Genomic DNA, 23692 nt, shown 5'->3' on the forward strand with positions numbered 1-23692 from the left:
CTGTCTCATTCTATAATTTGTTCTGTTTCTCTCTGTCTCTGTCTGCTCCTTTAGTTGCGGCTGATTTGGCGGGGTGAATTAGCTTAGGTGTAAATGGTTTGACTCCAACTACCTAAACATATCTGTGTTATTGTCACGCAAACCTCTTTGCAAATGGCTTCAATTATTTCCACTGTTTAGCCCTACTTCTTTGTGTTTTGTCAATCTAATTGATTTTTGTGAGTATTATTATGATAATAGATAGAAGAATCAGTTGCGGCGGTGCCACTATAAATGTCATCATATAATCATTGCGATGTCGTAATGAATGTAGGAATATAGGTGGAGATTTGGAAATATTTTATTCGCGTCAAGCCGTCAAAGTATATGTCTTGGACCAAGATTATTGATAATTTGATATCTAATGTAGTAGAATATTCAATTAGTGATCTGTCTAAATGTAAACTAGTGTTGACAAGAAAAAATAAAATAAATGTAAACTAGTTTTCATTATCACCAACGAATAACAAAACAAATAACCTTTAGAAAAAGCTTATTTATGTTAATCTTATTCTTAAATTACAGCCAATATTAACAAGGAAATTTAGAGAATAAATTTTTCAAATCACCTAATAATAATCTGATTTACATGGACACATTTTGATTATACTACTGTATTTATACGAAGCTCATTCATAAGGAAACTGCAGCTCACTATTAAAATATTTAAAAATAAAAAATATGATTAGTGTCTTAAAATTAGCTTTGTTGGCAAACTGGGTTGTCAACAGCTAAAACATAATCTTTACTTACCCAATAAAGGAGAACGTATAATACTGAAATCATGAATTTTAAGGTCGACTAAAATAAGAGTCAGAGTTGGACAAAAATAAAGAACCGTTACAAAGGTAAAGATTCTTCTCCACTAGTAGCAGCACATTATACATGGTACTTTCTAATCATATATAAAAACTGACTTAATTTAGAATCAAGTGTTTAACTCTGTAAAATTAGAAAGGAAACAAAAATACTATTAAAAAAATTCACAACACACAAACAAAACAAAAGTGACTTTGGTTTGTGAACGAAACACATAACAACACATCCGTCCGTTGCGCCGAACATACTCTGTCGGGTACCCACACGTGTCCTTCTCCCATTGGATAAACAGATCAGCGTTAGACGACCGTTGAGAAGAACATGAGAAGCGAGACCCGTGGGGACCCCTCCCGCAGAGATATATCTTTGTTAAAAAATAAAATTAAAAATTTGCCAGGCTGGCGTATCTATGCCAGCGTGGATAATCCAACGGCTGTGGTTGGTTTTTCCTGTTTCTTTACTGGTAGGGTCCATATCATGTGACCGTTGCTAAGAGTCGGTGGGGTCTACTCACCTCGAAGAAACACCTAGGGTTTAATTTTTTGTTTCTTTTCTTTCTTGTGCTTTGGCTGCCTGCATAAATAAATCTCTTCTCTCTCTTTTATAAGTCATAAAAACCTTACAACCTTTCTTTCCTCTGCAGCCCAAAAACAAAACTAAAAACACAAAGAAGAAGAAGAAGAAGGTGAATTAGAGAGAGATTCATAAGGAAGAAACCTCTTTTCCAGAATCAGAGAAAGTTGTATCATCTTCTTTTAGGTCGGTTCCTCTCTTCTTTATTCTTTTTTTTTTTTTTCCCTTCTATTTAGAAGAAGCAGTTAACAATTCGAGTCTTTATTCTCTTGTTATATCTCTTAGTTTCTCGATTTTTTTTTAATAATCGAAACACACAGAAAATTTCTTGAGCTTGGGTTAAAAAAAAAAATAGAAAGTTTCAATCTTTTTCCCTGGAATCTATTTTGGTTAGTTCCTGATTCGAAATTGAGAAACTTAAGTATTATTATAGGATTCCTTTTTGTTTTTGCTGTTTGATTTCATTATTTTTTTTAGGATTTAGCAAGAATCACGTTTTTTTTGGATTTTAGATCTCAAGTAATCAAGAAAGTGAATTGGTTTCTAGGGTTACTACTCTGGTTGATTTTTTTAATAATTTGTGACTAATATATTGTTTAAATCTTGCTTTACTAACAGGGTTTTAAGATGACTGCTGAAGTTAAGGTTGAGGAGAAACAGGTGGAGTCTGAGGTTGTGGTTGCTCCTGCTGTTGTTCCTGAGGAGACTACTGTGAAATCTGTTGTTGTTGAACAAGAAGACGATGTCAAAGCTGTGGACGAAGATGAGAGCAGCAAGCCTAAGGGTGTTGAGAAGAGTGCCTCGTTCAAAGAAGAGAGTGATTTCTTTGCTGATTTGAAAGATTCTGAGAAGAAGGCTCTGGGTGATCTCAAGTTGAAGCTTGAGGAAGCTATTGTTGATAACTTTCTCTTCAAGACCAAGAAGAAGGAGACCTCCTCTCCTGTCAAGGAGAAGAAGGAAGAGGCTGTGAAACCAGAAGCTGCTGCTGAGGTAGAGAAGAAGAAGGAAGAAGAAGCAGAGGACAACAAGGTTGAAGAAGAGAAGAAATCTGAGGCTGTTGTTGTTACCGAAGAAGCTGCTAAACCTGAGGCTGTTGTTGTTGCAGAGGAGATAACCGCCCCCAAGGAAGAAGTGAAGACTGCTGCTGAGACTGTTGTTGAGAAGGTAGAAGAAGACACTAAGGAAGAAGTGAAAGCTGAAGAAGAGAAGAAAACCGAGGATGTTGTAGTTACCGAAGAAGTGAAAGCTGAGACTGTCGAGGAGGAGGAAGCAGATGAGTCTGTGGATAAGGACATTGAGCTGTGGGGAGTGCCATTGCTTCCAAGCAAAGGAGCTGAAGCCACTGACGTGATCCTCTTGAAGTTCTTGAGAGCAAGAGACTTCAAAGTCAACGAAGCCTATGAGATGCTGAAGAAAACCCTTAAATGGAGGAAGCAACACAAGATTGATTCCATCCTTGGAGAAGACTTTGGGGAGGAACTTGCCTCTGCGTCTTACATGAACGGTGTTGACCGAGAGTCCCACCCTGTCTGTTACAATGTCCACAGCGAGGAGCTTTACCAGACGTTTGGGGCAGAGAAAAACAGAGAGAAGTTCTTGAGATGGAGGTTTCAGCTCATGGAGAAGGGTATCCAGCAGCTTAATCTGAAACCAGGAGGTGTTACTTCTCTTCTCCAGATCCATGATCTCAAAAACGCTCCTGGAGTGTCAAGAAAAGATCTTTGGGTTGGAATCAAGAACGTCATCGTAACACTGCAGGACAACTATCCAGAATTCGTGTCTAGAAACGTGAGTTCTATCAATCAATCCTCATTTTGGGATTCATTGGTTTGGTCTATTGACTTTGTCTAATCGTTGTTTGTTTTGTTATATTGCAGATATTCATAAATGTTCCGTTCTGGTTCTACGCCATCAATGCTGTCCTCTCGCCATTCTTAACTCAAAGAACCAAGAGCAAGTTTGATGTGGCTCGTCCAGCTAAGGTCACAGAGACTCTTCTCAAGTACATTCCAGCTGAGGAGCTTCCAGTTCAGTACGGTGGGTTCAAAAGAGATGACGATACCGCATTCTCCAACGAAGCTGTCACTGAAGTTGTTGTTAAGCCTGGATCATCTGAAACCATTGAAATCCCAGCTCCTGAGGTAAACATAATCTAGAAACCAAACCTTATCTTTTTTAAGGAAGTTTGTCAATCCTATCTCTTTCTTATAATGTGTGTTTGTTTACATAGACTGAAGGTACATTGGTATGGGACATAGCGGTTTTGGGATGGGAAGTGAACTACAAGGAAGAGTTTGTGCCGACCGCTGAAGGAGCTTACACCGTAATTGTCCAAAAGGTGAAGAAGATTGGAGCAAATGAAGAAGCGATCAGGAACAGTTTCAAGAACAGTCAGGCTGGTAAGATTGTTCTCACGGTTGACAATGTCTCCAACAAGAAGAAGAGAGTTCTGTACAGGTACAGAACCAAGACTGAAACCTCTTCCTGAAGTAGAGGCTTCTCTGCACAAACCTATAAGCAGTCTCTGGATATATATATTCTTTTTCTAAATTCAACGTTTGGTGTTATTATTATTTATTTTTGAGTGATATGTGCGAGAAAGAGAGAGAGATACTGCATTGTTTCATTGAAAATTCAATCTTTTGTTATGAGATTTATATTCTCTTCCGTTTCAATTTGATTGATTTATTTATTTTGCTTAATATTCTATTTGAATCATAAATAAATATGTTCAACAGTTCAATTGAGTAATTTATATGGACTGAGTAATCTAAAAAATGGCCCAATGGCCCTGGAAAGTGACTATAGGGCCAAGAACTAACCGCCGTTGCATATTATATTAGTAGTGTTTTTCCGTCACACACATTTTTGTAAATATTGTGAAATTATGTCATCGCTTTGACCCATTGTAAAAAGTTCAATGGTAAGCAAGATAATATCTATCGACGTATTTCTCTATCGAATTAGAGTTTTCTTCTTTCTCTTCTCGTTGATGTTTCTTAGATAACTTCAACAATATATAATATTATCTGAATATAACAAATTAACAAAAAAAAGAAGAGAGATATCAAACACACGTATGTCCTCATTGGATTAATTAACCATATACCCCCAAAAAAAAATTCAACAGAGAAAAATATGACATTTATTGGATGATATAACATTTGATTTTATATACTACATATGATTTGAAGACGAATGGAAACTACTACAAGTATCAAATGGAAAACGTTATTTACAGAAACAGTACTGTAAATGGCAACCGTTCAATATTTATAAATTTCAAGGATATATTTATCTTCTTAGACTATTACGATTGATGATAGCATTTGACTTATAGCCTAGTGTTCACTAGTGGACCTACGCGGCGATAACAAAAAAGTGTCACAGAAACGGGCTATGCTTTGTGTTGTTATTGGTACATATTTGAATGATCATTGGCCAGAGAATAAATAGATTAATGCATTCGTTAAAAAGTGAAAATCAGTTTTGTAAAAAATTGCAGAATTGAAGTGATTACTTATCATCATGTTTACGTCATTACGTGCACCATTCTATTATAAATTTGTGTCGCCGTCACAGAAAAGATATTAGATTAGATGATGACTGGACGAACTGATCCTTTGATTCTTCCGTTTATAGAATTATTTTCAATAAAAAATTTGTAACTTGTGAGAGATTTACACTTCTCCTGCTATAGTTGCGTTCATCAACATCTTTGCTTTTCACAAAGAAAAAGAAAAAGACATCTTTGCTTTCGTACGGTAAAACAACACCTCGTTTAAACAAAATGGAAATGCATTTGAACAGTTTCTTTCCCGCATTATAATTCTTAGTTTCTAAAAAGTTTATTTCTGTGAAAGATTTCTAAACATTTCTTTCATGTTTGTATAAAGGCCATAGGGACTCATAGATGATTCCCTCTAATTTATAGACTCAAGGCTAACGTACTGATGTAAACATATAAAAGTTAACTAGATTCCACTTCTGATTATTTGTTTTTAGTTTTTTTTTTTTTTTTTTTTTGTGTGGGGCTCCATGATAACATTTGGGTCAACCATATGAAAGTCAAACCAGCCGCTGAAGTGTATCTTTCATGTTATATTTCAGTCAATATTTTTCACACATGTTACGTATTCTCACATGTATTCCGTATACAACCTCTATATCATTCATTTTATCAACAAATCCTACGAGTTATCTTTCTATCTTTGTATAATTAGCGAGAGAAGGTACGTATCAGAATTTGATTTAACTGATTAGGTCGTTAAATGCCCTTAGTTTTACATAAGTTAGAAAACGAATCATGTGTCACATTTAAGACAACTAAATTACTTTTAACGAAAAATTTAACAAAAGTCATTAAGTTTGCATTCATAACTTTCCCATCACAATATTCATCTATAAATTATAGAGAGCAAGCGATAAACCATGACATAAAGTCAACGACTACCTAAAACATACTTGGCATTTGATGATTTTTTATCTGGTCTAATAAAAGAAAAAGTACATTATCGTCTTTAAATTATTACACGTTGACACATGTGGTTGTAATTGTATACACAATATTTGTTGAATTTTAAATATAAATTCTAGAATATATTGCTATCATCGCACAAAATTAAATTTTTGGGACAACTTGAGTCTACATTTGACTTTTCCTGGTCAAATATTTTGGCGTCATGCATGATCTTCTCTATTATAAATAACCAAAAATCCTCGACGACATTTATAAACTCATTCACTTGTTTTATTCTTTTCACTCCAACGTTCAATCTGTGGAAATGGAATACCCAGGTATGATATTGGTTCCTTTTCTATTCTTCGTCGTCTTCATATCGGAGCCAAGCTCATCACTAGCAAATTCGGAGACTTTCATACAATGCCTAACCTCAAACTCCGACCCCAAACATCCCATCTCCCCGGCCGTGTTCTTTGCCGGAAACCGCTCCTACTCCTCCGTACTAGAAGCCACCATTCGTAACCTCCGGTTCAACACCTCCAACACTCCAAAACCCTTCCTCATAATCGCTGCAACACATGAAACCCACGTGCAAGCCGCGGTTACTTGTGGCAAACGTCACAACCTTCAGATGAAGATCAGAAGCGGAGGCCACGACTACGATGGCTTGTCATACGTTACGTACTCTGGCAAACCGTTCTTCGTCCTCGACATGTTCAATCTCCGTTCGGTTGATGTTGACACGGCGAGTAAAACCGCTTGGGTCCAAACAGGTGCCATCCTCGGAGAAGTTTACTACTACATATGGGAGAAGAGCAAAACCTTAGCTTATCCCGCTGGGATTTGTCCAACGGTTGGTGTCGGTGGCCATATTAGCGGCGGAGGTTATGGTAACATGATGAGAAAATACGGTCTCACCATAGATAACACCATCGATGCAAGAATGGTCGACGTCAATGGTATAATCAACATCTTTAGCATCATTTATTTTATAGTATCAAACTATCAATACATATTCTATAATCAACCGAACTCATTCAAATATAGTTATTTTTGTTATACTCCGTTCAAGATAAAATGAATAAGACAACACCTAAACACATTGGACATAATCATATTTTGTTTATTACATTTATTTAGCTGAATAATTATAGGAATGTTTCTTATATATTTTCTGACTATATATATCTTGTATATTTGAAAATTTTCCAGGAAAAATATTGAATAGAAAATTAATGGGAGAAGATCTCTATTGGGCAATAAACGGCGGCGGGGGAGGTAGCTACGGAGTCGTTTTAGCCTACAAAATAAAGCTCGTGGAAGTCCCTGAAAACGTCACCGTCTTCAGAATCTCCCGGACGTTAGAGCAAAACGCGACAGAGATCGTTGACCGGTGGCAGCAAGTCGCACCAGAGCTTCCTGACGAGCTCTTCATAAGAACGGTCATTGACGTTGTAAACGGCACCGTGTCATCACAAAAGACCGTCAGGGCAACATTCATAGCTCTGTTTCTTGGAGACACAACTACGCTTCTGTCGATATTAAACCGGAGATTCCCAGAGTTAGGATTGGTCCGGTCAGACTGTACCGAAACGAGCTGGATCCAATCTGTGCTATTCTGGACAAATATCCAAGTGGGTTCTTCGGAGAAACTTCTACTCGAGAGGAAACAACCCGTGAACTACCTCAAGAGGAAATCAGATTACGTACGTGAACCGATTTCAAGAACCGGTTTAGAATCGATTTGGAAGAAAATGATCGAGCTAGAAATTCCAACAATGGCTTTCAATCCATACGGCGGTGCGATGGCGAGGATTTCATCGACAGTGACTCCGTTCCCATACAGAGCCGGGAACCTTTGGAAGATTCAGTACGCTGCGAATTGGAGAGAAGATAGGTTAACCGACCGGTACATGGAATTGACGAGGGAATTGTACCGATTCATGACACCGTTTGTTTCCAAGAACCCGAGACAATCCTTTTTTAACTATCGTGATGTTGATTTGGGGATTAATTCACACAATGGGAAAATAAATAGCTATGTTGAAGGTAAGCGTTACGGGATGAAATATTTCGCGGGAAATTTCGAGAGGTTGGTGAAGATTAAGACGAGAGTTGATAGTGGTAATTTCTTTAGGAATGAACAGAGTATTCCTGTTTTACCATAAGTGTATAATTATTTGATTATTGGTTAGTGAAATTGGTTGTTGAATAATGATTATATGTTGTAAGTCTATTTGTCTTTAGTCATTATGATTTGATATTAATTACAGTTTACAAGTACAGTACTACGGAATGATGATAGTTAAGTTTTGTATATATAATAAAGTTATGGTACTGATGTAAAAACCAAATTTCATATTTATATACTATTTTTAAGACCAGTTATATATTTTTCTCGTGTAAACCTCAATACCGAATTGGTTTTTCTCATCTGTTGTTTAGCTTGGATGAATAAACTTATTTTACTATTAAAAAAAAAGAGATAAACCGTTATCTGTCATATAGGACGTGATCTAATTTATACATAGAGCTGATCATTGGTCTTCACCGCGTCTATGTGGACAACTTTTTTTGTTTGGATCATGAAATAGTCCATTCACATGGCAACATACCTATATATGACTACGGCCAAAAATGACCATGTATGTACAGATGAACGTCGACAAGATGTTTATAATAAGCGAAACTTTATTTTATGTATATTCCGAAAAGATATACTCATCGTAGTACTATAGGTTCGAATGGAGAAAGGGAATAAAACGGTTCGTATCAAACTGTTTAAGCTAAAAACTGCGGATCAAACGTATTATGCAGTTCGAATTGAGAAAAAAACTTAAAAAAACAGTTTTGAATAAAAATACAAACATAAAGTATGTGTCATATAAATCAGATTAAATAGTTTATTGAACCACACTATGTTTCACTATGAATTATATTTAAGCCACTATATTTTTTTTTTGTTGTTTTTCTAACATGCAATTTTTTAGTTTAGTGTATAAATATTTATTTGTGAAGCACATTTATAGGTGAAAAACATCTCTATAAAAATCGAAAAAAAATCTATATATGTGCTGGTTGGTTATTACAATAATTAACCATGTAGTATTATATTCAGATTATTTAGTTTTTAGTCAAATTATTTATATTACTTCTTAGATATATCATGTAACTAAAACTTTAATAAAATTTATATACTGGTTTACTTAATAACATCATACAAGATAAATAATTTGGGTAATTAATTTGATAATTATTGTATCAAAAATTCCACATAAACTCTGGTCTTTTCGAATGTTTTAAGTTATTAAATAAAGAAATATTTTGAAATAAAATTGATTACTAGATTTAGTGTAACTATTAAAACCTGAATTAGATCAAAGGAAAAAGAGACAACGCATCTGAAACATCCGAATGTACCAAATATAGTGCGAATTTAAACATCCGAATCACAACAGACTTGTCAAATGGAGAAATAAGCGGTCCAACCGGAACCTCTTTATTTCCAGTTTTCCACTAGTGTCCCATTTTATAGCCTAAATTAAAATATTTGGGACAACTTTCACCCACATTTGACTTTTCCTCGTCAAATATTTTGGCATCATGCATAATCTTCGATATCAGTTCGAAACAGTGTTTAAAAAGCGATCATTTTAATCGTCTAAAATTACATACATGTATATTTTTTCCAATTTCCTAACTATATACATTTAATTTACAGTATAAGTTGTACTGTCACATACATTGTTATATAAATTTTAAGTAGTTGTTTTCTAGTTTTTGTTTACAGTATTGTATTCTTCTTTTTATGATTAATATTTTGTATAAGAATAATTTATAATAATTTTATGTTGTAGACGTTCAAATGGCTGGTCACCGTTCGTTTTACATCGTGAGCATTGGTTATATTATCCCAAAATCATCGACTGACATTCATAAATCCAGTCATTTAATTTTCTCTTTCCCTAGCTCAACGTGCAATCTCTAAAAATGAACGATCCAAGTATTACATTGGTTCAATCTCTAAAAATGAGATATCCAAGTATTATGTTGGTTCTTTTTCCATTCTTCTTCGTCTCCATATGGGAATCAAACTCACCATTAGTATCATCCGAGACTTTCACACAATGCCTAACCTCAAACTCCGACCACAAACATCCCATCTCCCCCGCCTTGTTTTTCGCCGGAAACGGCTCATACTCCTCCGTACTAGAAGCCAACATACGTAACCTCCGGTTCAACACCTCCAACACTCCAAAACCCTTCCTCATCCTCGCCGCGACACACGAATCCCACGTCCAAGCCGCGGTGACTTGCGGCAAACACCACAATCTTCAGATGAAAATAAGAAGCGGTGGCCACGACTACGATGGCTTGTCATATGTTACACACTCTGGCAAACCATTCTTTGTCCTCGACATGTTTAATCTTCGGTCGGTTGAAGTCGACGTGGCGAGTAAGACTGCGTGGATCCAAACCGGTGCCACCCTCGGAGAAGTTTATTACCACATATGGGAGAAGAGCAAAACCCTTGCTTATCCCGCCGGAGTTTGTCCGAGAGTTGGTGTCGGTGGCCATATTAGCGGCGGAGGTTATGGTAACATGATGAGAAAATACGGTCTCACCATAGATAATACACTCGATGCAAGAATGGTCGACGTCAATGGTATAAACAATATCTCTAGCTTCATTATTTTATATGCTAATGAAATTTTGGCCAAATAGGTAAAAAAGAAAAAAAAATAGACAAAAAAATAGTATCAACATAATTTACATTTGTTTGTTTCTGTGACACCTTCATTACTTATACATTTTTAAAAATATTTTCTCCCTATAATTTATAAATTTGTAGGAAACATTATGGATAGAAAATTAATGGGAGAAGATCTCTTCTGGGCAATAAACGGAGGAGGAGGAAGTAGTTACGGCGTCGTTTTAGCCTACAAATTAAACCTCGTCGAAGTCCCTCAAACCGTTAACGTTTTCAATATCTCCCGGACACAAGAGCAAGATGCCACGGAGACTGTTTACCGGTGGCAACAAGTCGCACCGGAGCTACCTGACGAACTCTTCATAAGATTATTCATCGACGTAGTAAACGGCACCGTTTCATCTCAAAAGACCGTTAGGGCAACATTCATAGGTATGTTTCTTGGTGACACAACAACTCTTCTGTCGATATTAAACCGGAGATTCCCTGAACTGGGTCTGGTCCGGTCTGATTGTATTGAAACGAGCTGGGTCCAATCTGTGTTTTTCTGGGCAAATATCCAAGTTGGTTCATCGGAGAAAGTTCTACTCGATAGGAATCAAACCACGAACTATCTCAAGAGAAAATCAGATTACGTACGTGAACCGATTTCAAGAACCGGTTTAGAATCGATTTGGAAGAAAATGATCCAGCTTGAAATTCCAACAATGGCTTTCAATCCATACGGCAGTGCAATGGCGAGGATTCCATCTACGACGACTCCGTTCCCATAAAGAGCCGGAAATCTCTGGAAGATCCAGTATGCTGCGAATTGGAAAGATAATAGGTTAAACGACCGGTATATTGAACTGACGAGGGAGTTGTACCAATTCATGACACCTTTTGTTTCCAAGAATCCGAGACAGTCGTTTTATAATTATCGTGATGTTGATTTGGGGACTAACGTACACAATGGGAAAATACGTAGCTATGTTGAAGGTAATCGTTACGGTAAAAAATATTTCGCAGGTAATTTCGAGAGGTTGGTGAAGATTAAAACTAGAGTTGATAGTGCTAATTTCTTTAGGAATGAACAGAGTATTCCTGTTACCATTATACGCATACTTATTCGATTATTGGGTAGATAAATTTGTTGATGTATAATATGTTGCAAGTCTATTTGTCTTTGGTAAATAAAGATTTGATATTATTATTAGATGATATTCGTGTTTCATCACGGTAATATTCTTTCTCTTTTCTTTTTCTTTTTGTATTTCTTGTTTTGTAGTATATAGGATATATATACAAATGTTTTTTAGTAATGATATTTGAATTATATATGTCACTAGTGTTTTATTATTATAATTTTGTTGTTGCTGTTATTAACAATGCATATATGGCACGTTTTGGTTGTTGTTGTCCAGTTTCAAACAAAAAATCTACACCCACTGCACACACCACCGCTCGTTCATTGACACCATACACGTATCTGCTCTCTCAATCTCATGAGAACTACTTATCAATATATGGGACCAAACCACCTATAACTCCTTTATACCTTCCCTCAATTATTGTGTGTTTGGTTTAAAAGAGAAAAATCAAAAATGTCTTTCCCTCTAACTGATAGGCAATCCTGAATTTTAGATTTGTGAAATCTAGAAGGGCCCGTTAGTGTCTCTTTTATGATTATAAGATCATCTGCATAGCTAGAAACGCTCATTGATGTATTTTAATTATTTTTTTAAAATATTATTATTTATTTAAATAATTAATTTGGAAGAAAAAATTAATTTATTATAAACTGGCACATGTCCAGAGAATAGACTCTCATGGTTCTGAAAAGAAAAACATTTCTCAAATTTTCTCTTCCTTTATTATTATTTTTTAATTTTTAATTAACAGAACTCCTAGGAGAAACTACCACTGAACATGTTTTAAGTATGTATTTTCCTCTTTATTAATAAATTACACATAATTTTACAAATGAAGGACCATAAATATTAACAATAAGTAGTGGCAAAAAAATAAAAAAAATGTCAACAATAAGTTCATTTAGACTTTATTCACGACGTCATCTTCGTTGGATGTGATGAAGAACGTAAGCGTCAGATCAGCTTCATGGCATAACCCCTTGCCATTCAGGCCTTAAGTGGCCGATTTCTTCAATCACAAGTAAACACAATCAAGTGATATTGATCGTGATTATCTTCCTTGCGCCCTCGTTGTTCATGTTATCGTTTATATAAGGAAAAAGAATAACAATAAAGAGACGAAACTCAATTTTTGTTTTTGTTTTAACCGTTACGGAAACAGAAAAAAAACCCCTAACCTGTAGGTACAAGATCAAGGTTCTCATATTATGATAGATCCGTAACCGTAAGCAGCCAAGAAACGAACAAAACTTTTTGTATGTGCCTATAGCTCTGCTGCCATGATAAATTGTGAGAGTAAGAACACAAAGGTTTTTAGAAAGAATTATTTTATTAGACTTTGGAAGAATAATTTTACAATATGCATTCTCTTATATTGAGATATAATTTCCTATTCTAAACTATATATAGATATAAATAGTACTTTAGTGATTCTTCTTGATCTTCATGATTTCTATAATATCGGTTAGCCTTCTCAACTGTTTGTTCTTAATATCGGTCGATCTCATCTCCCAACACAAAAAGTTATGCTTTGTGTTGAATTATTGATACATATAAGAATATATATATATATATATATATATACATTTGCGGAAAATTGAAATTCAGTTTCGTAGAAAATTGCTGAAGTTATTACGACACAAGACCACATGCATGGTATCATCGTCTTGACGTGCACCATTCTATTATAAATTTGTGTCGCCGTCACAGAAAAATATTAGATTAGCCGACTAGACGAACTGATCCTTTAATTCTTCCGTTTATAGAATTACTTCAATAAAATTTTTTATAACTTGTGAGAGATTTGCACTTCTCCTCCTACAATTGCGTTCGTCAACATCTTTGCTTTCGTACGGTAAAACAACACTTCATTGAAACAAAATGCACTTGCAAGCATTTTTAAGCCGGAATTGAATCTTAATTTCTAAACATTTGCTTCGTGTTTCTACAAGGTACTCATGGACAGCTTATTTATGCTTCTCTTTCATATATACTGTTCTCACATACTTTACGTATACGACCTCTCTATCTTTCATTTGATCAACAAAGCCTACGGATTTTATCTTTGTGTAGTTATAGAGAAAAAAACATTAGTACAAGTTTTATTCAGAAATTTGATTTAACCGATCAGGTAATTATCTGTCCTGAGTTTTAACATAGTTATAACTCAGCTCGAATTCTACGTCACAGTTAATTAAGATTAAATTATTTTTAGCGTAAGAATTCAAAATATATCCACTTCGAAATATATCATATAGTATACACAAATCTTGAACTTTACAAAACAGTTGCATATTCAAATAATTAATATGAGTCATTACGTTGCATTAAAAACTATCCCATTACAATATTTCAATATTCATCTAATAGATCTAGCAAGCGCTAAACCATCTCATCAAGTCAACTACTACTACATAAAACATATACTTGGCATTTGATTTGTAATTTGGTTTAAGAAAAGAAAAAATTTAATTTATAGTCTATAATCCCGTTAATGATATATGTTATTACAGGATACACATATAATTATAATTGTATACACAATTAAGATTTAACCTGCAATATACCACAGATCAATTTTTGTTTTTAAAAAATCATAATTAGATCAGTTCAAGTCGACATTTTTTATATTAGTGTTTTAAAAATAGTAAAACAAGTTTAAAATATAATTTTAAAAGTTTAAAATTTACTATATTAATTAAACAACTCAACTAAAAAACCGAATTAAACCATATATAAAATCGAAATTTAGATGCTTATTAAGTGAAGTTTCATGCTCATTTGGATTTGGATTCATTTTGATATTATTTATAATATGAATCTGAATCATTTTCCAAATATTTTAGCTAATGCTGGATGTTGAATACACAGTATATGGAAAAAGTTAAGATTTTTTTAATAATTTTATGCATTGTATGATGACTCAAAACAATTAGAAAATAAAATCAAACAAAGTTTATAGAAACATTATACGGCTATTTTTAATTTTCTTATTAATGTTAAAATCCATCTTTTTATTGTGTTTAGTTATATGGATAGTAGGGATAAATAATTGGAAGTTATTTGGATATAAATATAAGTAATGTCATATAATGTAATTTTTTTTGAAAATAAAAAATAATTTCAAATTTGTACTTCAAAAAAATACTAATGTAGATGTTCTTCAAATTTTAAATGTAAATTCTGGAATATATTGCTACATCAGAATCTTGGGACAACCGGACAACTTATCCTATATACGTAGTCAGATATTTTGGCGTCATGCCATATGATCTTCTCTATTATAAATAACCCAAAATCCTCGACGACATTCATAAACTCAAATCATTTGTTTTTTTCTTTACTTCGACGTTCAATCTCTAAGAATGAAATATTCAAGAACCACACTAGTTCTTTTACTATTCTTCGTCGTCATATCGGAATCAAGCTCAGCATTAGCAAATCCGGAGACGTTCACACAATGCCTAACCTCAAACTCTGACCCTAAACATCCCATCTCTCCCGCCGTGTACTTCGCCGGAAACGGCTCCTACTCCTCCGTACTTGAAGCCACCATTCGTAACCTTCGGTTCAACACCTCCAACACTCCAAAACCCTTCCTCATAATCGCTGCAACACATGAAACCCACGTGCAAGCCACGGTTACTTGTGGCAAACGTCACAACCTTCAGATGAAAATCAGAAGCGGAGGCCACGACTACGATGGCTTGTCATACGTTACGTACTCAGGCAAACCGTTCTTCGTCCTCGACATGTTCAATCTCCGTTCAGTTGATGTTGACACGGCGAGTAAAACCGCTTGGGTCCAAACCGGTGCCATCCTCGGAGAAGTTTATTACTATATATGGGAGAAGAGCAAAACGCTCGCTTATCCCGCTGGAGTTTGTCTAACAGTTGGTGTCGGTGGCCATATTAGCGGCGGAGGTTACGGTAACATGATGAGAAAATATGGTCTCGCCGTAGATAACACCATCGATGCAAGAATGGTCGTCGATGTCAATGGTATAATCCAATATCTCTAGCTATTTTCTATGCTAACTAAATTTTATAGTATTAAACTATCAATACAGACCCTATAATCAACCGAACTTATAAGAATAGTTAGTTTTGCTAAACTCCGGTCAACTTAAATGAATTAGACAACACCTAAAACATTAGACAAAACTATATTTTGTTTGTTAATTGTTACACTACATTTACCTGAATATTTATATATATAACCGTTTCATCAATATTTTCTCATTATATATCTCTTGTATATTTGAAAATTTTCAGGAAAAATATTGGATAGAAAATTAATGGGAGAAGATCTCTTCTGGGCAATAAACGGAGGAGGGGGAGGTAGCTACGGCGTCGTTTTGGCCTACAAAATAAACCTCGTCGAAGTCCCTGAAAACGTCACTGTATTCAGAATCTCCCGGACGTTAGAGCAAAACGTGACGGAGATAGTTCACCGGTGGCAACAAGTCGCACCGGAGCTTCCCGACGAGCTCTACATAAGAACAATCATTGACGTAGTAAACGGCACCGTGTCATCTCAAAAGACCGTCAGGGCAACATTCATAGCTATGTTTCTTGGAGACACAACAACGCTCTTGTCGATATTAAACTGGAGATTCCCAGAATTGGGTTTGGTCCGGTCTGATTGTACCGAAACAAGCTGGATCCAGTCTGCGCTAATCTGGATAAATATCCAAGTTGGTTCTTCGGAGAAACTTCTACTCCAAAGGATTCAACCCGTGAACTACCTCAAGAGGAAATCAGATTACGTACGTGAACCGATTTCAAGAACCGGTTTAGAATCAATTTGGAAGAAAATGATCGAGCTTGAAATTCCCACGATGACTTTCAGTCCATACGGTGGTGCGATGTGGAGAATATCATCGACGGCGACTCCGTTCCCATACAGAGCCGGGAATCTTTGGAAGATTCAGTACGCTGCGAATTGGAGAGAAGATAGGTTAACCGACCGGTACATTGAATTGACGAGGGAGTTGTACCGATTCATGACTCCTTTTGTTTCCAAGAATCCAAGACAGTCGTTTTTTAACTATCGTGACGTTGATTTGGGGATCAATTCACACAATGGGAAAATAAATAGCTACATTGAAGGCAAGCATTACGGTAAAAAATATTTTGCCAGAAATTTCGAGAGGTTGGTCAAAATTAAGACTAGAGTTGATAGTGATAATTTCTTTAGGAATGAACAGAGTATTCCTGTGTTACCGTAAGTGTATATTGATTTGATTATTAGTTAGTAAAATTGTTCACTAGTAAATGTTAATCATATAGTTACATTTTTTTGCTACAAAAAAGATAATAACTAATATTAGCTATAAATACTTACAAATTAGTGACAAAATTTTAGTTAATAGATATTGTAGCTAATTTGTTACTATGTGTAACTATATAATGACAAATAGTAACATATACAAATTGTAGCAAAAATACTACAAATTTTGAGACAAAAAAATCTATACTAGTATTTTTGCAGCGATTTTTGCTCAAAAATGTTTTTTTGGAAAGTTTTTACGTTGAATGCTATTTAATGTTTATATTCATATCCAAACAAGTTTAGTTGACTTTCTCTACTATTCTTATAACCAAACACAATTAAAATATTTTAAATATTCATATATATAATATTCTATAATTAATATAGATATTTAGAAGATTTATTCCAGATTTTAAAAATTATTCTCCTATCATCTCTTTTTTTATTTTAAAATTTAAATGTAATGAATCATCATATAATACATAAAGTTAATAAAAAGGTGTATTTTTCCTGCATATATTTTGATTTGAATTTTTTAAAACAAACATATATTACTCAATTAATAAAAAAAGTATGTGTTCAACATACATATATAGTAAATTTACTGTATATAGTAAATTATAAAATTTTAAGAATTTTATAATTTATAACTAATATATCTAAATTTAATAAAAAGTTTAAAATTATAAATATTTAAACAAATTAAAATTTCTAAATTACACAAACGAGTTATATTACATGACAGGTCATATGACATTATAGAATTGAATTAATAATACTAAAAAATAAACTATTAGTAATATCATATTTCAATACGGGTTAAATTCTCATTTTATTGTTTTAACAACACCAGTACAAAATATGTCGAATCAAACTGATTTAACTAAGATTGTAGTAAAGAAAAATTATTGTGCAGTATACTATAGTTTATATATTAAATCACTAAAGTTAACAAGAAAATATACTAGCAAAACTAGTATTAAAATAGTACATTAATAAAATAAAATAAAAAAAAACTTACATCGATGTACTGCGGGTTATAATCTAGTGTTGTAATATTATTGCACACAACACAAAAGGTAAAAATTTGTCTAAAAAAAATACTAAAATAATGTACATTTTTTTTTAATGACTTTTGCTTTTATATTGTTTAGAGAAAAAACAAATGAAGAACGAGAGAGTGCGAGCCCTTTTCTCCTCCCTCTATCCTTGCTATCTCCGATCTACTCCTCCACCATCTCCGCCGTTATGGCTGAACCGTCCCCATCCTCCTCTCCTCAATGTCCTCCTCCACCTCCCAAACCCTATCTCACCTCGATAGCCCCTCCTTTGCCGCCGTGACCCCAAAACCCACCTGACTCAACTAAGACCTCTTCGCTTCCCCAGATATTGCAGATGATATGTGGGTACGAGAGAATACCGAGAAGCTAGGGTTGTGACTGAGCAGCGATGAGCCAGTTGAGAGAGAACTATTGCGACGGCGGGGATAGAGAGATATGAAGGCTGAACGGGAATCGATTCGCAAAAGCAGCTTCTCTCTCTCGTCCGCAATTTCACATCTGAACGATCTCGTGGAGGTTAGATCATCATACATTTTTTTTTACATTTCGTTTTCTGGAGAGATTTCGCGATGAAGAAGAAGAAATCGGAAGGCGTTTAGAATAAATTCGATACAAAATTGAACAGATCTGGAGAAGATTGATATGCGTTTTGATTTTTAGGAGTTGACTTTATGCGATTTCGATTCTGAATTTGTTTGGTGATTTTTCTCGTTAAGAGCAAAGAGTTGTTGGATTGAGAACGAAACTGTATTTTTTTTTCCTCAGGCAAGGATTGGTCTTCTTCAGCTTGAAGTTTCTAATATTGGCAGTGAGATTGATGCTCTTAAGGTTTGGCTACACATTGTTTATTTGAGTTTGAGTTTGATATTCTGGAGTTTTTGTGGATGACTTGATGGTTGGTGAAAATAAAGAACAAGGAAGGATTACTCAGGTGGTTCTCATCTTTCTAACGTCTTCATAAGTTCAAGTTCTTGACATATAACTTTTTTTTTCTTTGGTGATTGTTTAATTCTCTTTGTGATATACATAGATCAGTTTAGAAGCCAAATGGAAGAGCTGAACAAGGAAATAAGGTTCACTTTGATTCTCCTGTCTTTTTAATGTTTCTGCTGATGCAACACATCTAAGTTGCTTGGTTTGGGTAATAGGGAGTTTCAGAAAAAAGTAGAATCGAGTTTGAGTAATGATGATAGAACCATAACAGCAAGTGAGTAGCTAAAGTTTACAGTTTACTATTCTTTTCTGATTTTTCACTGTTTATTAAGAGATAATGGCTTGCGGATATGTTTCAGATTTTGTTTATTCATTCCACAAAGAGAACTAATGGTATGATAAGAAAATGTCACTCAGGGAGGCCATAACAGAGAAAACAAATTCAGTTCAAGTTCTTGCTGAATATCCTTAAGTCCGCTAGATAGTCACTAAGAATGTTCAAGCAACTGGAACTAGAGCTTCTGTTTCTATCAATTGAAACAGAATCAGGTGAGCTTCAGTCTCTTTAATTGTTTTGTTCTAATTCTCAGCAGTAACTCTCATAAGTTATCATTTAGGTTTCAGTCTTCAACATGTATTAAGGGTTCCTCTCTCCTTAAGCACAATTTTGGGTTTTACTATAAAGGTTTGGGTTTTACTATATTGTACGTGTGTCCGAGCTTTGTGCATCATTCGTCAAGTCCAAATCATTGTAGAAACCAATGTTTAGATTGGTGATAAAGCAGATTTGTTTCTTAAGCATTAATTAATGTTATGCGTTTGTTTGTTTGACAGATTGAATGAGGCAAAGATCAGATTAAATGTCTGTGTCTGCTCACGAGGTACTTCCAACACTAATTAAATCTCTTAATGTAAAATACATATCACTGAGATGTTTTTTTTAAAGATCTGAATGGTATCTGAAATGTTGGTCTTTGTTATAATGCCTTTGTTTGGTAAATGCATATCATCTTTGTTTTGTGCGGTAAGAAGTAGAGATCAATTATGGTTTAGCTGGTGACCTTCAGAATCTATTTTTACGGCATTTCTTATGTGACCAGCTGATGTTGAGTTTATAATCCGATTACAGTCGTGTCATATCAATGCCGTCGGAGTGCTGAGTTTGAATGACAAGTGAAGTCACCAGCGGATGTGGAAGGCTGAGAAGGATGAAGTTGTTGTCTCAGCTTTCTTTCATCCCTCTTTTCTGTGGTATAAGACTTGGCTTCTATGTACTCATATATCTTCTATTTGTAAGTGGTTCTAACTCTGTCTAAGAGTTTAAAACTCTTATCTTTCTTGAATGTATGATATGAAACTAAGGTTTAACCTTAATTGTAATTGTGTACTTTTGTTTTGCAATTTAATTTTTAACATATTTTCACAAATTGTTTTTGGCTCTATATTTTCACATAATTTGTTTTTGGTGCAACATATAAAATCATTCAATGAAATTTGTAGAAACAAAGTAGTAACAATAAAATTGTCGCAAGTAGTAACAGAGTAATGACAACTATCATTGTAGCTTTTTGTGAGTCGTTTATACACAAAAAATTTGTGACTTTCTGTAAATAGTATCTACTAATAATCTTGAAGCTGATTGTAACAACACCTTATATATAATTGTAACGATTAGTAGCAAATAGCTTTATACAGTAAAACCTCTATAAATTAATACTCTATAAATTAATAAATTTTACTGGTCCCAAGTCGGGCCAGTGTAAAAATTAACAATATTCGATAAGATAATAAGATAATAATTTTTTTGAAATCTTAATGTAAAATATGGTCCCAATAATATCATAAATTAATAATCATGTAAATTTATATATATATATATATATATATATGTACTGATATAATAGTGTATGTTTCTCCTAAAACTCATTTCTATAGAACATTTGTAATGTTGTATTTTCAAACTATAATGATATCTCTAAAATATTTTATAACATGTCATACAAATAATTAAATTTTAAAGTTTTAATTTTTAGATATGCATCATTTACAATTTGATAATTAGACAGATTATTAAAATATGAGAATTAATATTATTATTATTCATAAATTTGAATTTATGTATGTCATGTGTATAAGTCAATTTGTAATTTATTGTCAATAATGCTTTATAAATATTACAAGTTCAATTCCTAAACCATAAAATTTATAACATCCGAAAGTTTAATCTTATTTTGCTATAATTGTTCCAATTCATAATTTAAAAAAAAAATAAACAATTAAAAATATATCTATAAATTAATATCACTATAAATTAATAAAATGTCTTGGTCCCAACATTATTAATTTATAGAGGTTTTACTGTATTTATTTGTCCCTAAGTTGTAGAAACTTGCGACAAATTGCTAGAACGGACTATTTTGCGACGAGTAAATAGTTATTATTTGTTGCGACGGACAAATCTGTCTCAAATTTTTTTTTTACTACGGAAATCTTGTTATATCTACACAATATTTCGTAACTATACAATTCTTTTTTACTAGTGGTTGTTGTATAATGATTATATATATATATATATATTTTGTAACTTGTAAGTCTATTTGTTAGTTCGTAAGATTTGATATACGTATCATTTTATGTATAAAAGTTATGATTCTAATGTAGTTAAAATCTGAAATTCATATTTATACACTATTTTATAGATAAATATTAAAAGACTATTATTTATTACATACACTACGTGATGTTATATTGTTATACATAGAACTGTTAACTGATCTTTTGAGTATTGACTGCGCGCGTCTACAATGGCAAGACCATAGAGACTGTTTTTTTTTGTTGTGGATCATGAAGACAGTCCGTTCACACGGTAACATACTTTTTTTCTTTTTGATAATGACAACATACCTTTTATATGACGGGGGCCAAAAATGACAAGGTAAAAGTTAATAGGAAATGTCGTTATGACTAACTTTTTATGTAATTCAAATTTTTTTGAAACGAACATAAATTATTTGATTAACTACTGAAAGATAAATACGTGTTTAACGTCTCACATTGCTTATAGTTTTAACATTGAAGACAAAGATTCAAATTCATATTATAAGAAAACTAAATTATATCTAAATGTGAGTGAGGATGAAACTTAACTTAACAAGCTTCCTAGTTAGAATTTTAAAACAGTTTAGTTCATTTCTTTAGTCAAACTCATTGATTATACTAGATACAATATTTTTAAAACTTAAAAATAAATAAAATATTTTAAGTATTTAAACTTATATATAGAAAATATCACGGGGTGAAGTTATATATTATGACGAGTTTATATCATTAGTCCAATATTACAACAAAGATAAATTAGTTGTCATTTTATTACTTTGTTAACACTATCAATATTAGAATATTAGAATATTAGACATACCAGATTAAGTTAATTCAGTTATGATAATAAGATATAGAAAATAAATTATTCTATAGTATACAACTTGTTAAATCTTTGTTATTTTACTTATTTTCATAATAGAACATGAATAGTAAAAAAAGAGTTATTTTAACTATATTTAAAAAATATTAGGTAATTCGAGATATTTTTTTTAATTAAAATAAAGTTTGCAGTTTTTACAAAAGTGATATACTGTTAAGAAAATAAAACGCAAAAGTGGTGGACTTAAAGTTTAGGAAAGTGATGTTAATTAGAATACAATCTTGAAAAATTCAAACTAACAAAAATAATTACTTTTTTTCCGGAAATAATTAAGGATACAATTGATATATATATATATATATATATAGATGATGCAATTGTTCACAAATGTTTAGAATCTTGTTTCTATGTATAAAATTAGCATTAATAAGAAAGAAATAAAAAGAATAGAATCACATAAATTTGAGCTTATAATTTAGGATAAAGAAACAAATCATCATATTAAGTTTGTATAAGCTTAGAATCACATAACTTCATGCTCTTGACGGTGTTTTTTGACGGTTGTTGGTGTAAATGACGTCCATAGAATCCCTTTCTATGAGACACATGACAGTTACGGAGATGTTGGTAACGGTGACAGGGGTTTTCTCCGTTTTTCCCGTCTTCATGCTCTGGTCAGTAAGTGTGTTAAGATGACGCTATGATCTTATCTCCTCCCGTCTTGTTTCAGGTTATTTAGCAATAAAGTATGCAATAAACTATTATTTTCTGGAGTGTTTGTGGTTATTTCTTTGATTGAAGTTTTAGTTTCTTAAAATATCTAATTGTAAGGAATAGTCCAAGTATGGTGGATACGTTTGTACTTTACCTTATCTACTTTTGTGGTTTCGATATTTGATTTGAGAGAATCGGTTTATAACCAAAAAAAAAAAAGCCCTTTATCAAAAAAATAAGCTTAGTTTAAAATTTTGTATCAGCTTAATTCGATTTTTTGGTCTAACCATTTAATGACACCATCTATAATATTTTTAAAACTTTAAATAATTAAAAATATTATAGATATTTAAACTTACAAAATTTCTAAATATGATGCGACGAAGTATATTGCGTGACAAGTTTGGATTATTACTAATACAAATTTAAAATATCATTAATTTAATCTTACAACAAGATGAATCATCACTTTGTGGAACATGAACAATAAAAAATAAGGGCATTCGCAAAAATACTATTTTCTAAATACATTTTGCAAAAATACACTATTTTGT

At 33.2% G+C, this 23692-nt stretch overlaps 4 protein-coding genes across 17 annotated transcripts; all 4 read left to right on the forward strand.

Annotated features, from left to right (window-relative positions):
- The first annotated feature begins 1346 nt into the window (after positions 1-1346).
- LOC104777100 (patellin-4) lies at positions 1347-4106 on the forward strand. Its single transcript, XM_010501310.2, has 4 exons — positions 1347-1617; positions 2050-3219; positions 3309-3572; positions 3662-4106. Exons 2-4 carry the CDS (start codon positions 2059-2061, stop codon positions 3917-3919), a joined length of 1683 nt encoding a protein of 560 aa, XP_010499612.2. The 5' UTR covers positions 1347-1617; positions 2050-2058; the 3' UTR covers positions 3920-4106.
- Positions 4107-6168: 2062 nt separating this feature from the next.
- LOC104757459 (berberine bridge enzyme-like 8) lies at positions 6169-8277 on the forward strand. The gene is made up of 2 exons (XM_010480201.2): positions 6169-6852; positions 7106-8277. Exons 1-2 carry the CDS (start codon positions 6216-6218, stop codon positions 8059-8061), a joined length of 1593 nt encoding a protein of 530 aa, XP_010478503.2. The 5' UTR covers positions 6169-6215; the 3' UTR covers positions 8062-8277.
- A 1437-nt stretch (positions 8278-9714) lies between these two features.
- Positions 9715-11799, forward strand: LOC104777102 (berberine bridge enzyme-like 8). The gene is made up of 2 exons (XM_019243748.2): positions 9715-10559; positions 10746-11799. The coding sequence occupies exons 1-2, from the start codon at positions 9884-9886 to the stop codon at positions 11375-11377; spliced, it is 1308 nt and encodes a 435-aa protein (XP_019099293.1). The 5' UTR covers positions 9715-9883; the 3' UTR covers positions 11378-11799.
- A 3227-nt stretch (positions 11800-15026) lies between these two features.
- LOC104777103 (berberine bridge enzyme-like 8) lies at positions 15027-20430 on the forward strand. Of its 14 annotated transcripts, none has more exons than XR_015592278.1 (9): positions 15027-15736; positions 16010-16889; positions 18164-18586; positions 18836-19001; positions 19106-19143; positions 19219-19277; positions 19363-19552; positions 19838-19884; positions 20133-20430. XR_015592278.1 is itself a non-coding variant. In XM_087503955.1 (2 exons), exons 1-2 carry the CDS (start codon positions 15100-15102, stop codon positions 16963-16965), a joined length of 1593 nt encoding a protein of 530 aa, XP_087360081.1. In that variant the 5' UTR covers positions 15027-15099; the 3' UTR covers positions 16966-17084. The 14 variants fall into 14 exon arrangements, 1 of the variants encoding a protein (XP_087360081.1); XR_015592279.1 differs by having other exon boundaries at positions 16010-16858; XR_015592277.1 differs by having other exon boundaries at positions 18836-19143.
- The last annotated feature ends 3262 nt before the right edge of the window (positions 20431-23692 follow it).

The sequence above is a fragment of the Camelina sativa genome, chromosome 3 (assembly GCF_030686135.1).
Source record: "Camelina sativa cultivar CO46 ecotype springtype chromosome 3, ASM3068613v1".
Classification (NCBI taxonomy): Eukaryota; Viridiplantae; Streptophyta; class Magnoliopsida; order Brassicales; family Brassicaceae; genus Camelina; species Camelina sativa.